This window comes from Sus scrofa, chromosome 3 (assembly GCF_000003025.6).
Source record: "Sus scrofa isolate TJ Tabasco breed Duroc chromosome 3, Sscrofa11.1, whole genome shotgun sequence".
NCBI lineage: Eukaryota > Metazoa > Chordata > Mammalia > Artiodactyla > Suidae > Sus > Sus scrofa.
In genome coordinates, this window is record NC_010445.4 from 24,449,443 (window position 1) to 24,465,152 (window position 15,710).

At 41.2% G+C, this 15,710-nt stretch overlaps 1 protein-coding gene across 5 annotated transcripts in view; it reads right to left on the reverse strand.

The window, feature by feature from the left end:
- LOC100524794 (ATP-binding cassette sub-family A member 3-like) overlaps nucleotides 1-15,710 on the reverse strand; it is a 226,959-nt gene that overhangs the window by 204,816 nt on the left and 6,433 nt on the right. For all 5 annotated transcript variants that reach the window (XM_021086498.1, XM_021086495.1, XM_021086496.1 and 2 more), the window contains 3 exons: nucleotides 12,759-12,886; nucleotides 12,177-12,429; nucleotides 8,618-8,745 (listed from right to left, as the gene is read on the reverse strand). In XM_021086498.1, the coding sequence (XP_020942157.1) occupies nucleotides 8,618-8,745; nucleotides 12,177-12,429; nucleotides 12,759-12,818 (441 nt within the window). In that variant the 5' untranslated portion in view covers nucleotides 12,819-12,886. The remainder of the gene's footprint in view (nucleotides 1-8,617; nucleotides 8,746-12,176; nucleotides 12,430-12,758; nucleotides 12,887-15,710) is intronic.

Genomic DNA, 15,710 nt, shown 5'->3' on the forward strand with positions numbered 1-15,710 from the left:
TTTGTTGTTCCATTTATAGAATGCAAGGGCAGTAGATTTCTCATACTTCTTAAGGGCTCTAGGATTTGTGGAATGCTAAATAGGCCCTGGCTTCAACTTAAAGTCACCATGTACATTAGCCCCTATCAAGAGTCAGCCTGTCCTTTGAAGCTTTGAAGCCAGGCACTGATTTCTCCTCTCTAGCTATGAAAGTCCTACATGGCATTTCTTTCCAATAAAGGATTTTCATCTACATGGAAAAATCTGTTAAGTGTAGCATACCCGCATTAATGATCACAGCTAGATCTTCTGGGCAACTTTCTGCAGCTTCTACATCAGTACTTGCAGCTTCATCTTGTGCTTTTATGTTATAGAGATAGTTTCTTTCCTTAAACCTCATTAACTAACCTCTGTTAGTCTCAACCTTTGCTTTTGTAGCTTCCTTACCTCTCTCAGCTTTCACAGGGTTGGAGAGATTTAGGGCTTTGCTCCAGATTAGGCTTTGGCTTAGAGGAATGTTGTGGCTGAGTTGACCTATCCAGACCATTCAAACATTCTTTTTTTTTTTTTTGTCCTTTTGTCTTTTCTAGGGCTGCACCCGCAGCATATGGAGGTTCTCAGGCTAGGGGTTGAATCAGAGCTGTAGCCACCAGCCTACACCAGAGCCACAGCAACGCGGGATCCAAGCCGCGTCTGTGACCTACAACACAGCTCACGGCAACGCCGGATCCTTAACCCACTGTGCGAGGCCAGGGATCAAACCCGCAACCTCATGGTTCCTAGTTGGATTTGGTTACCATTGAGCCACGAAAGGAATTCCTCAAACATTCTTCACATCAGCAATAAGCTGATTTGTGAGTTCACTGGAGTAGCACTTCCAATTTCCTTCAAAGACTTTTCCGATGCATCCATGACTTGGTTAACTGTTTGGTGTTAAGAGGCCTAGTTTTGGCTTATCTTGGCTTTCAACATGACACACTCACTAAATTAATAATTTCTAGGTTTTGATTCAAAGTGAGAAATGTGTACATCTTTCTTCACTTGAAAGAACACTATAAGGTTATTAACTGGCCTAATTCTGACATTGTTGTGTGTCAAGGAACAGGAATCCTGAGAGGGAGAGAAATGGGGTAATAGCTGGTTGATGGAGCCCAATTATTAAGTTCACCATCACAGATGGCTCGCAAACAGGGTGGCAGAGTAGAAGGACTCAAGTGCACCTCCTCTCGAGAAAACACCAAAAATCACAAAAACTGCTAAATAACCAACAATAAAATAGACCGGAGGCTACCAAAAAAGATATACTATACCCAAAGACAAAGAAGAGGCACAATTAGGAGTTCCCATCATGGCTCAGCAGAAACGAATCTGACTAACATCCATAAGGATGCAGGTCTGATCCCTGACCTTGCTCAGTGGGTTAAGGATCCAGCATTTCCATGAGCTGTGGTGTAGGTCACAGATGTGGCTCAGACCTTATATTGCTGTGGCTGTGGAGTAGGTGTAGGCCACCAGGTATAGCACCGATTTGACCCCTCGCCTGTGTGGCCCTAAAAAGAAAAAAAAAAAAAGCCACAATGAGATGGAAGGAGGGGTGCTTTGGGGACATAAGCAATCCCATACCAGCTGGGCGGGGCAACCCACAGACTGGAAAATAATTATAGCACAGAGGTTCTCCCACAGAAGTGAGAGTTCTGAACCTCATGTCAGGTTCCCCAGCTTGGGGGTCTGGTGTTGAAGGCCAGCAGGGATTGAGTGCAAGAGCTCCACAGGTCTGGGGGAAACAGAGACTCCACTCTAGTAGGGAACACACAAGTTACCATGTGCGCTGGATCCCAGGGCAAGCAGGGACCACATAAGAACATGGGCTAATCCTACCTTCAATTCTTGGAGGGTCTCCTGGGAAAGCAGGGGTCAGCTGTGGCTCAATGTGGGGCAGGACACAGGAAGTGGTGGTCCCAGGAAATAATCACTGGCATGACTACCCTGGAGGCCACCACTTTGGGAAAACCTGGCCTCACACACCAGTGTTGAGAAGCCCCAGGCCAAAAAACAAATATGTGGGAACACAGCACCACCATCAGCAGACAGCCCGTCTAAAGTCCTAACACACAGCCATCTCTAATTACATTCAGCAACACAGCCCTGACATCCAGAGGGACAAAAACCAGCTCCATCCACCGTGAACAGACAACAGTCCCTCCAATCAGGAAGGCAGCCACAAGTCCCTGATCAAATTCATCCACCAAAGGGCAGAAACCAGAGTCAAGAGAGGCTAAAACCCTACAGCCTGCAGAAAGGACACCACAAACACAAAAGGCTGGATAATGTGAAAAGGCAGATAAATACGCTCCAGATGAAGGAAGAAGACAAAAACCCAGAAAAACAGCTAAGTGAACTGGAGATAAGCAGACTACCTGTAAAAGACCTTAGAGTAATGCTAGTAAGGACAATCAGACATCTGGGAAAAAGAACCTGAAGCAAAGACTGAGAAAGTATGAGAAATGTTTAACAAAGAAATAGAAAATTTAAAGAACAATCAAGCAGAGGTGAACAATGGAATAACCAAAATGCAAAATACACTAGAAGGGAGTAACCATTGAGTCTCAGGGGATTAAGAACCCGACATTGTCTCTGTGAAGATGCAGGTTCAATCCCTGACCTTGCTCAGTGGGTTAAGAATTCAGTGTTGCTTCAAGTGTGGCATGGTTCCCAGATGGAGCTCAGACCTGGTGTTGCTGTGGCTGATGCACAGGCCATACTGCAGCTCCAATTATACCCCTGGCCCAGGAACGTCCATATGCTGTTAGTCCAGCCTTAAAAAGGAAAAAAAGAAAGAAAAATACTATGCTATAAGAAATCAATAGAGGAATCCATGAGGCAGTGGAACAAATAAGTGAGATGGAAGACAGACTGGTAAAAATCACTGACATGGAACAGAATAAAGAAAAAATTGAAAAGAAATGAGTCTAAGAGACCTCTGGGACAGCACTAAATGCTCCAACATTCCATTATAGAGGTGCCAGAAGAGAGAAAGAAAGGGCCAGACAGAGAGAATATCTGAAAAGATAACAGCTGAAAACTTCCCTCTCATGAGAAAGGAATCACTCCCTAAAGTCCAGGAAGCACAAGTCCCATATAGAATCAACACAAGGAGAAACAACCCAAGGCACGTATTCATCAAAGTGACCAAAATTAAAGACAAAGAGGAAATATTGAAAGAAGCAAGGGAAAAAGAACAAATAAAATACAAAGGAGCCCCAATAAGGGTAGGAGCTAATTTTTCAGTAGAAACACTGCAGGCCAGAATGGAGTGGCGTGATATACTTAAAGTGATAAAAGGAAAAAACCAAGAGCCAAAAATACTCTACCCGGCAAGGCTCTGTCAGATTTGATGGAGAAATCAAAAGCTTTATAGATAAGCAAAAGCTAAGAGAATTCAGCACCACCAAACTATATTTTTAAAAAATATATGCTGAAGGAACTCTAAGTGGAAAAGAAACAAGAAACAAGAAAAGAAAGAAACAAGAAAATTGCAAATGAGAAGGCTCACCAGGAAAGGCAAATACAGTAAAAATGGAGGAAATCATCCACACAAAAAATATATCAAAACCAGCAATCAGAATTCCCCTTGTGGCACAGTGGAAACGAATCTGACTAGGAACCATGAGGTTGAGGGTTCGATCCCTGGCCTTATTCAGTGGGTTAAGGATCTGGCATTGCCATGAGCTGTGGTGTAGGTCGCAGGTGTGGCTCAGATCCTGCACTGCTGTGGCTGTGGCCTAGGCCAGCAGCTATAGCTCTGATTAGAACCCTAGCCTGGGAACCTCTATATGACACGGGTGCGGCCCTAAAAAGCAACTTATAACAATCTTGTGCATGTGGTGTGTATGTATATGTGTGTGTTGTGTGTGTGTGTGTGTGTCTATATGTACACACACATTGAGAGAGAGAGGGAGACTACTATATAAAACCTCATGGTAACTGCAAACCAAAAATCTACAAAAGATACACAAAAAATAGAAAGCAATCCAGGAGTTCCCGTCGTGGCGCAGTGGTTAACGAATCCGACTAGGAACCATGAGGTTGTGGGTTCGGTCCCTGCCCTTGCTCAGTGGGTTAACGATCCGGCGTTGCCTGTGAGCTGTGGTGTAGGTTGCAGACGCGGCTCGGATCCCGCGTTGCTGTGGCTCTGGCGTAGGCTGGTGGCTACAGCTCCCATTCAACCCCTAGCCTGGGAACCTCCATATGCCGCGGGAGCGGCCCAAGAAATAGCAACAACAACAACAACAACAAAAGACAAAAAGACAAAAAAAAAAAAAAAAAAAAAAAAAAGCAATCCAAACATAACACTAAAGATACTCATCAAATTACAAGAGAACACAAGAGGAAGAGAAGGAAAGAGACCAACAAAACAATTCAAATAACAAAATGGCAATAAGAACATACTTTAGGAGTTCCCGTCATGGCGCAGTGGTTAATGAATCCGACTAGGAACCATGAGGTTTAGGGTTCGGTCCTGCCTTGCTCAGTGGGTTAACGATCCGGCGTTGCCATGAGCTGTGGTGTAGGTTGCAGACGCGGCTCGGATCCCGCGTTGCTGTGGCTCTGGCGTAGGCCGGTGGCTACAGCTCTGATTCGACCCCTAGCCTGGGAACCTCCATATGCCGCAGAAGTGGCCCAAAGAAATAGCAAAAACAAAACAAAACAAAAACCAAAAAAAAAAAAAACCCAAAACCAAAAAAACAAAACAAAACAAAAAAAGAACATACTTTAATTACCATGGAGATTACATAAAATATCTTATGGTTATAACAACTTAACTTCATACTTCTTTGTATATTCCATATGTTAAACCCTCTGCTGATATATGAGTTGCAAATATTTTCCCCCATTCTGTGGGTTGTCATAGAAGTCTCCTGATAGTGTTCTTATAGTTTGCATATAGTTTTTTTTTTTCTTTTTTCTTTTCAGGGCCACACCTGTGGCATATGGAAGTTCCCAGGCTAGGGGTCAAATGAGAGCAGCAGCTGCCGGCCTCTGCCACAGCTATGGTAATGCCAGATCCAAGCCCTGTCTGTGACCTACACCACAGCTCATGACAATGCCAGATCCTTTAACCCACTGAGCAAGGCCAGGGATTGAACCCACAACCTCATGGATACTAGTTGGGTTCTTAACCCACTGAGCCACAATGGGAACTCCCTGCACATGATTTTTAAATTTTATAAAGTCCAATTTATCTAAGTTTTTTAAGGTCATGCCTAAGAATCCACTGCCACATCAAAGTCATAAAGATTTACTCATATGTTTTCTTCCAAGAGTTTTATGTTTTTAACTTTTTGTTTAGATTATTAGTTCACTTGAGTTAAATTTTTGTGTATGGTATGAGGCATGTAGAAACCTAGGTGTCCTATCATCATTTGTGGAAGAAACTGCCTTTTCCCACTACGGAGACTACAACAGTACTATTTACAAAAATCAATTGGCCAAATATATATGACTTTATTTCCAGACCCTCAATTTATCCCAACAATCTATCCTTATTTTTATGCCAGTACCACACTGCTTTGATTACTGTAGCAGTGCTGCAGGTTTACAATCTAGAAATTGTCTTTATTTCAAGATTGTGTTTTGACTATTTAGACCTCTTGAAATTCTACATTAATTTGGAGATTGGTTTTTCTCTTTCTCATAAAATGGCTGTTGGGGTTTCAGGCCAAGATGGCAGGCTAGGAAGATCACAGGCTTACCTCCTCTCCAGGTACACCAAAATTATATCCATTTACAGAGCAACTATTGATAAGAAAACCTAGAATCTAGCAGAAGAAAATCCTCTATCACTGAAGTTAAAGAAGGAACTATAACAAGACAGGTAGGAGGAGTGGAGTTGTCTACAGTCAAGATCCATACCCACAGGTGGGTGACCCACAAATGGGAATATAATTGTACCTGCAGAAGTTCTCCCCAAGGAGCAATGGGTCTGAGTCTCACACTGGGTTCCCCAACTCAGGGGTCCTGCATTAGGAAGAACATTTGGCTTTAAACACCAGCAACGCTAAATTTTGGGAGACCCTAAGGGCTATGGGAAACATTAGACTCCACTCTTAATTTAAAAGAGTTCACGCAAAATCTCACATGTTACAGGACCCACGGCAGAAGTAATTGAAAGGGGGCTAGGTCAAACCCACATGCTGATCTTGGAGTCTCCTGAAGAGTCAGGTGGCAAATGAAGTTCATCCTGGGGACACAGATACTTGTAGCAGCCACTTATAGGAGCTCATTCATTCTACTACGTGGATACTGATGCTGCCAAGTGCAATTTCTGAATCCTCCCTCTAGTTGATTACTCCTGGGACCTGTCCCTGTCCACCAGCCCGATGGCACCCGTATGGGACACCTCAGCCTAAGCAAATAGCCAGGCAGGATCAAAGCCGTGCTCACCAGGAAGAATCTGTCTTAAGAAATTCTGAGCCCACAGCTGCCTCAAAACACGGTCTTATCACCCAGAGGGACCAGAATCTGGTCCCACACACCAGTGCATAGGCACTAGCTCCAGGAACCCCAGGGCCTTGCAGCCAGAGACCTTGAGACCCAGCTGTGCCCAACAGCAAGCAGGTTCCAGCCTGAGGAACTCCTGAGCCCTGATCCAAACAACCTCACGACAGCAAACCTAAAATCTCTAATGGATATACATAAAAAAGAGAAAGGAATTCAAATAAAACAAATGTATGATCCTCACCTAGTAATGAGAGGGAGCAATTGCTGTTACATCATGAAAGCAGAGTGAGGAACACAGGGGCACCTCTTGGTGCTTACCTGCCCCCTGAAAACAGTGAAGACACATCTGCAGCAACTACAACCTGCAAACTAAAGGCTCAAGGGTATGGTTCACCTGAACAGGTTAAGTGTTGCTCCTAAACAGGTTAAATGTGACTAAAATCTAGAATGTGATAGGTACATATTTCCTTATTTTGAAACCTTTTTGTTGAAATACTACAGTAGCGTCTGTGCTCTCATATGAATTTTGACTTATAAGAATATGCACAAGTTATGACGGAAAGACAGAAAAGTCAGGGATGGGGGTGGAAGGTGAATGGCAGTTCACAGTGGCATTCCTACAACAAAGAAAATGTGACCAAAGGCCCAGAAGCAAAAAGTAACACCGTGCCTCTGCAGACTTTCTGCCAGGTGAGGGCTGCTAAAACAAAGTATGGGGAGGAGTAGCAGAGATATCCAAGTACTAGGATACTGAAAGCCAGATATCTTCTGCAAGGGACTCCAGACATGAGCCCGAATCGACAGGAAGTCATTCAAGTCTTTTTATCAGGACAGTGATGTGATCATATTCGAGGTTTAGGTGGATCCTTGTGGCACGGGAAGATGAACAAAAGAAAGTCATCTAAGCTGTGAGAAAGCTGGTAGATACCAGGTCTATGATATACTTGAACTCATCAACAGAGATGAGAAGATCTATTTTAAAAACCATCAAAACGGACCAAAGCAGCATGCTGTACATTAGATGCCCAGAACTGATTCATCTTAAATAGTCTCACCACACACAAAAGATGGCAATTCTGTGAGGTGAAGATTATGTTAACTGACCTTGTTGAGGTAATCACTTCACCATATATGCACCTTTCAAATCATTGCATTGTACATTCTAAACTTACACAGTGACATACTTCAGCTCAATAAAGCTGAGAAAAAAACCAGACCAAGCTCCTGGGCACATAATTTGGGGGAATTTCTGATGTCATAAATCTAGTTCAAATATTTGGTGACACAAGTGTTGTCAATCAGCAATGAAAAAGAAAAAAAAAAACCAGCAATGAGAATAAAACTTGCAATAGCATCAAAGATACTTTGAGCCAATGCAAATTTGTATCAGCAGGTGGATAATTTTGACTTAGTTAATGGAAACTGGCACAGAAGAATAGCCATGGAAGGATGGGACACAGAGAAAGCAGATTATCCTAAGAGTGGTTTTATTAATCCTGCCTTTACTGACATTATAAGCATAGTCAGGATTATAAACACAGAATTTGGTTCCATGTCTAGCTGTTATAGATTGCCCATGTATTTCCATCATCACCAGGATAAAAACACCTATAAGATCTGCTAAGAAGACACTTAATTCAAAGCACTCTTTTTCTTTCCTTCTCATGAACTAGGCTATAATCAGATTCTTTCTCAATGCCTACGGATGTCTTAATGTGAATCAATGTGACTAAGCCCTAAAGTTTTCTCTAGAGACTTATGAAAGGGCTTAAATTCTGTGTTTCATTCAAAAAAAAAAAAAAAAAAAGGATCTTTTCATCTTTAGCGGTCTGTTAAGGAAGATGCATCTGCTTTCAGGCTTATTTGTTTTCATTTATAAAACTAGAAGGTCCTGTGTGTGAAAAATACAGTTCCTCTCTTATCAGCATAATGCAGTAGTTAAGAACAGAAGCATTAAAGTTACTCAGATCTGGATTCAGATTCTTGCTCTACTGTATACTAGTAGTTTGCTCCTTGGAAAATTAGCTCCCTTATCTTATAAAATAGGATTAATAATATGAAATTCATTAAAATCCTAGAAATGGGAACTGCAGCTACTAGAAAATTATTTAGAAAACTCTACATACAACTTTCTCACCTGAAGTGGCAGAGGATCACTGCTGTTTTTGAAGTCATAGTCAAAAACAATGGCAGCCAACACTTTCTCAGAGTCAAAGTCATGCTTAATGTGCTTCTCAAATTCAGTTTCTGAAGAAAAGCCCTGAACTGCAGAAAAGCAAAATGGTTCACTTAAATAAAAACATCTCATCATCCCTTCTAAGAGAGGAAAGATTACTGTACATGGACAGAAGCCTCCTCAAATACTGTAAATTTAAAAACACTTTCTCTGGAGTTCCCGTCGTGGCGCAGTGGTTAACGAATCCGACTAGGAACCATGAGGTTGCGGGTTCGGGCCCTGCCCTTGCTCAGTGGGTTAAGGATCCGGCGTTGCTGTGAGCTGTGGTGTAGGTCAAAGACACAGCTCAGATCTGGCACGGCCCTGGCGTAGGCCAGTGGCTACAGCTCCGATTAGACCCCTAGCCTGGGAACCTCCATATGCCGCGGGAGCGGCCCAAAGAAATAGCAAAAAGACAAAAAAAAAAAAAAAAAACACTTTCTCAAATACTGGTTATCACAACTACTTAATGGATATTTGGGGTTCAAAAAGATTTCGGTACTTTACAAAATTTTAATTAATAATAATTTTAAATACGAATAAGAATAAAGCACATATAAAGATGGGTTAGGAGTTCCCATTAGCCCTGTTCCCACGGTCTGTTCCCAAGATTCCAGTCGTGGCTCGGTGGTAACATATCCGACTAGTATCCATGAGGATGTGGGTTCAATCCCTGGCCTCGTTCAGTGTGTTAAGGATCTGGCATTGCTGTGAACTGTGGTGTAGGTTGCAGATGCCGTTCGGATATGGAATTGCTGTGGCTGTGGCGTAGGCCAACAGTCGCAAGCTTCGATTAGACCCTTACCCTGGGAACTTCCATGTGCGGTGGATGTGGTGTTAAAGAGCCAAATAAATAAATAACTAAAGATGAGTCATTAGTGATCAGAGACATACAAATCAAAATCACAATAAGACAGCATTGCACATCCACTGAGATGACTATAATCAAAAAGACAGACAGTAACAAGTGCTGGTGAAGACGTGGAAACACTGGAAGCTTCATTCACGGCTGACTCGAATGTAACATGGTACAACAACTTTACATAACAGTCTGGCAGTCCCTCCAAAAGTTAAAAATAGAGTTACCATATGATCTATTTATTCCACGCCTAGGTATATACCCAAATGAAAACATATGTCTATATAAAACCTGGAGATGAATGTTCACAGTAGTATTCTAGCCAAAAGGTGGAAACAACCTAAATGTCCAACAACCGATGAAGAAGCAGCAACTGAGTACAGTGTATCCACAATATGGGATATTATTGGACAATAAAAAATTACTGATACGTGCAGCAACATGGGTGACCCCTGACAACATTATGCTACGTAAAAGAAGCCAGTCACAAAAGACCAAGTATTGTATTTATGTAAAATTGATATAAAATGTTTATACATAAACTATTTCTAGTAAAGGCTTATATGTAAACTATTTATATTAAACGTTTACAAAAAAAAAAAAAAAAGGAAACCTGTAGAGACAAAAAGATGAGAATTTTCCTAATCCTGATGGGGATGGGGAATTGTGAGGTCAGGACTAAAGATTACAGGACTGATTTTGGGTGATGAAAATGCTTTAAAATTGATGGTGGTAAGTAAGGGTTGCACAACTTTGTGAATATACTAAAAGCCACTGAATTGCCCACTTTCAATGGCTGAATGTATGGGATGTGTATTACATCTCAAAAACATTGTTTTTGAAAAAAACAAGATAAATCAGGAGGGGCTAACTTTAAACTGTGCTTTAAAAAAAAAAACCTCACTTGATGACTCAATAGCTGTATAGGTATAACAGAGGAAGGAATCATTCAAGGTTGATCAGCAGAAATTACCTAATTTGAATGAGATAAAAAAGAATGGAAAAAAAAAAGTTGGGGAGTTCCCGTCGTGGCACAGTGGTTAACGAATCTGACTAGGAACCATGAGGTTGCGGGTTCGATCCCTGCCCTTGCTCAGTGGGTTAAGGATCCGGCATTGCCATGAGCTATGGTGTAGGTTGGATCCCACATTGCTGTGGCTCTGGCGTAGGCCGGTGGCTGCAGCTCCGAATGGACCCCTAGCCTGGGAACCTCCATATGCTGCGGGAGTGGCCCAAGAAAAGACAAAAAAAGAATGGGAAAAAAAAGTTGAATAGAGCCTTAGCAACAATGACCTCAAATACTACACATTTTGTGTTGTCAACAGTGAGACAACATAAAATGTATAGTATTTGTGTCACCATAGTCCTAGGACGGGGAAAGAAGGCTGTTTTTCATGAAACTTAACAGATTTAAAAGGTTTAGTGAACCTCAAACAGAGTAAGTTAAAAAAAAAAAAAACAAACCCACAGACACATCACAATCAAAGTTTTCACAAATAAAGATTGAAAACCTATGAAAGCAGCCAGAGAGAAACGACACGCTACCTATAGGAAAACAAAGATTCAACTGACTACAGATTCTTTGCAGAAAGCAAGGAGGCCAGAACAAAGTGGCAAATATTTTTTAAATGTTGAAAGACTGTCAACCCAGAATTTTGTACCAAATGAAAATTTGGAATTCAAGAATAATGTTAAAGATGTCCTCAGATGAAGGGAAACAAAGAGAATCCACTGCTGGTAGACCTTATCTAAAAAAACTGTTAAAGGAAGATCTTCAGGAAGAAGGAAAAACAGAAGAAAACTTGAACTTCAGAAAGAAAAACTTAGAACTTTGAAAAATGAAGAGCAACAACTATGGCAAGTGTCTAGATAGTCTTAAGTTATTTAAAAATATCTGTGTGAATTATATCATTTTCTAGTAAAATTTTCAACTCACTGGATATAATGATAAAAGAAAGATAAAATATGAAGTAGGAAATACAATGGGACCTACAAAGTGGTAAACATTCAACATGATGATAAAGTAGTAAAATTAAAGTTCTAGGTAACCTGTGAAAAATTAAGTGTATGTATTTTCTTTATAAGAGCAATCACAAATATTATACATCGAAGTCCAGGTTATCATTTTTTTCCTTTTATGGATGATGATTTTGGTACTTTGTCTAAGAATTCTTCAACTAGCTCTAAATTACAGACTTTCTGCTATGTTCTCTCCTCAACAGTTTATCATTTTACTTTCCAGATTTTGTGGTCCATTTTGACATAATCTTTGTATAACATGTGAGATTTCACTGTTTTGACTATGGATGGTCAATCACTCAGCACCATTTGTTGAAAAGATTATCCTTCCACTGAATGCTTTTGCATCAGTGTAAAAAACATTTTTTTTTTTTGCATATTTGTATCTACCTCTGGGTTTCTCTATTCTGCTTCTTTGCTCTGTGTGTTTGTCCCTCCACCAATTCCACACTGTTTATAAAAACTACAGTTACACTGTTAAGTCATAAAACTGGGACGTGTAATCCCTCCAACTTTATTCTTTTTTGCTACATCATTTTATCTCCTTCAAAAAGCCCTTAATAATGAGTTTTACAAAAAAAAAAAAAAACCTTAATTTCTAACCTTGTATGCTGATGTTTAGATTCCTCTTCACATTCTCAGTGATGTCTTTTAGCACATCAACATTAGAAGGCACATAAACCAGTTTCCACTCTTCGGCATTTTTGAGAAAAGAAGGCAGAGTACTGATGGGTTGAGAAGTAAAGTTGTAAGGCCCAATAGCAGTTATGGTAACAACTGAACGGAACAGCAAAAGCATCAAAGGAAACACCAATGCTGCTAGGATTTCCAACATTAAATTAAAGAACTGCCTCCTCTAGAAGAGGAACAAAAAGATGGTGTTAATTAGCTTGAGCACACATTTAATGCAAATGGTAGTTGCTATCATATTAAGTTTCTATCAGTTTCGCTCTGGAACAACCAATGTTTCCTGGACTGTCTTGTATCATTCCTCCACCTCTCCTACCAACTTTCTTACAGGTCATACTGTACTACTGATTAACCCAGTTTTATAGATTTGAAACAGCTCTTTGGAATTTTCAAAAGTGTGCACCATCTGTGTGTCCCCACCAACAACCACACACAAAATCCAAACTGCAACAAATGGGCATTTATGGACATCATCCATGGATTACAAGTACATACCTTTAAGGTAAAATTTTTCCAGAGGAGCACTGCAAATTGGTTGAATGTCAACAAATCCATTCTTCTACGAAAAGTGCATGTTCAACTCCAGGGATGGAAAGAAAGGTTTTTTTTTAATGTTAAGTTACCTAATAATGTGAACATCAAGCAAAGAACAGTATTACTTCTCTCTCCTAATTTTCTCCTTAATCAGCCTCAAAGATTGATAGCAATAATGATTACGTATTTCAAATAAAATTAAACTGTTTCTACTTTTCTGTCCCTTATTAATTCCCTTAATATCTAATAAAGTTCTAGGATGTTTTAAAAAATAAATAAATAGATGAACCAATATCATTCCATTTCTCCAGATGGCATAAGCTAACAGGATCTGATATTCTATTTCCAGGGCCCAAGAACAGATGGCTTTACAGGTGATTTCCAGCAATCATTTAAAGAAAAATTATATCAATTCTTCTCAAACTTTTTCAAAAAATAGAAGGCAACATGTCCAAATTCATTTTAGGAGGCCAACATTACCCTAACACCAGAAAAGGACACTATAAGAAAATAGAACTATAGGCCAATATCCCTGATACATAAAGATGTACATCCCTCAAAATATTCTCAAAAACCAAATTCAACAGTACATTTAAAGGGTCACACATCATGATCAAGGGAATTTATCCTTGAAATGCAAGAATGGTTCAGTATATGCAAACCAATAAATATGATACACTGCATGAACAGAATGAAAGAAAAAGCATATAATTATACATAACTAAACACAGAAAGAGCATGTGACAAAATTCAACCCCCATCCTGGAGTTCCCTTGTGGCACAGCAGGTTAAGGACCTTGTGTTGTCATTGCAGAAGCTTGGGTCACTGCTGTGGCATGGGTTCAATCCCTAGCCTGCGAACTTCCACATGCTCTGAGTGTGGCCAAAAAAATTCAATGCCCTTCCATAACTAAAAAAAAAATTGAACAAATTAGGTACATAAGGAATATAATAAAGGCCATATATGAGAAGTCCACAGCTGACATCACACTCAACAGACCTAGATTGAGGGTAGGCTTAGAAAATCCCTTGCTTTGGGCTGCCGAGAGTTAAAGTAAATCAGAGATAGATCAGACATTGCAGATATTGAAAAGGATCTCCAAATCATCTCCATCTTTGAGATTTAACTAAGGTGCCAGACAGAAACAAACAAATTTCTGGAGTTCCCGTCGTGGCGCAGTGGTTAACGAATCCAACTAGGAACCATGAGGTTGCGGGTTCGATCCCTGCCCTTGCTCAGTGGGTTAACGATCCGGCGTTGCCATGAGCTGTGGTGTAGGTTGCAGACGCGGCTCGGATCCCGCGTTGCTGTGGCTCTGGTGTAGGCCAGTGGCTATAGCTCCGATTCAACCCCTAGCCTGGGAACCTCCATATGCCGCGGGAGCGGCCCAAGAAATAGCAACAATAACAACAACAACAACAACAACAACAAAAGACAAAAGACAAAAAAAAAAAAAAAAGAAACAAACAAATTTCTCTGGAAGAATTAGAAAACATTAGTTCCCACTGTGGTGCAGTGGGTTAATGATCAGGCTTGTCTTTACAGAGGTGCCAGTTCAATCCCTAGTCCAGCACAGTGGGTAAAGGATCCAGTTCCAGCTTGGATTCCATCCCTGGGGTGGGGAACTTCCATATGCCACAGGTGCAGCTGTAAAAAGGAAAGAAAGGAAGGAAGGAAGGAAGGAAGGAAGAAAGGAAGAAAGGAAGAAAGGAAGAAAGGAAGAAAGAAAGGAAGAAAGGAAGATAGAAAGAAAGAAAGAAAGAAAGAAAGAAAGAAAGAAAGAAAGAAAACAACTTAGATCAAATTATTTCTGAAACCAAATTTCCAAATATAATTACTCTCACATAATATAAATAATCACAGATGGGATCTGGGATCAAGTGGCAGAGGAATAGAATGTGGAGCTCACCTCCCACAAACGCTTAAAAAAACCCAACAACAAAAACTACATGTAGAACGATTTGCAGAACATCTACCAAACACTGGCAGAGGACCTCAGGCTTCCACAAGGGGCAAGAAAACCTCTACATAACTAAGGAGAACAAAAGAAAACAGAGAGAGAGAGAGAGAGAGAGAGAGAGAGAGAGGAGAAAAAAAGGCATCAGGATGGGACCAGCACTCCCGAGAGGGAGTTGTGAAAGAGGAAAGGAATCCATACCTTGAGAGGCCACCCAACGAATGGGAAGATCAGCTGGGATGAAGAAGGAGCCTCAAAGCCTCAGAGAAAAATGCAGGAGCCGATCTGAGGAGAGCAAAGCAGAGAGAGCATGGCACAGAAGACTGGCACTGTCTGGGACACCACAGCCTAAGAAACTCAGGCAGAGGCTGGGCACTGAAGCTCAGGCCTCAGAAGTCAGTCCTGAGGAGAGGACTAGGGTTGGCTGTATGCAAAAACCCTGAGGGGGTTAAGGGGCAGTGAACCATGGCCGAGGGAGCGTGGGAGTGTAAGGGAAGCAAGGTGACTTTGCTGAAGAGAGCACTGGCTGGGGGCAGACTGCAAGAGGAACAAACAACCCACTTGAAAAATGGGCAGCAGACCTAAACAGACATTTATCCAAAGAAGACATACTGATGGCCAGTTGGCACAGGAAAAGATGCTCAACTTCGCCGATTATTAGAGAAATGCAAATCAAAACTACAATGACGTACCACCTCACACCAGTCAGAATGGCCATCATTAAGAAGTCAACGGGACTTCCTGCTGTGGTACAATGAGATCAGTAGCATCTCTCCAGCACCAGGATGCAAGTCTGATCCCAAGCCCAGCGGGTTAAAGGATCTGGCATTGCTACAGTGTGACATAGGTAAAGACTGCAGCTCCAATCTGATGCCTGGCCAGGGCACTCCATATATCACAGGGTGGAATAACTAATTAACTAAGTCTACAAATAACAAATGCTGGAGAGGGTGTG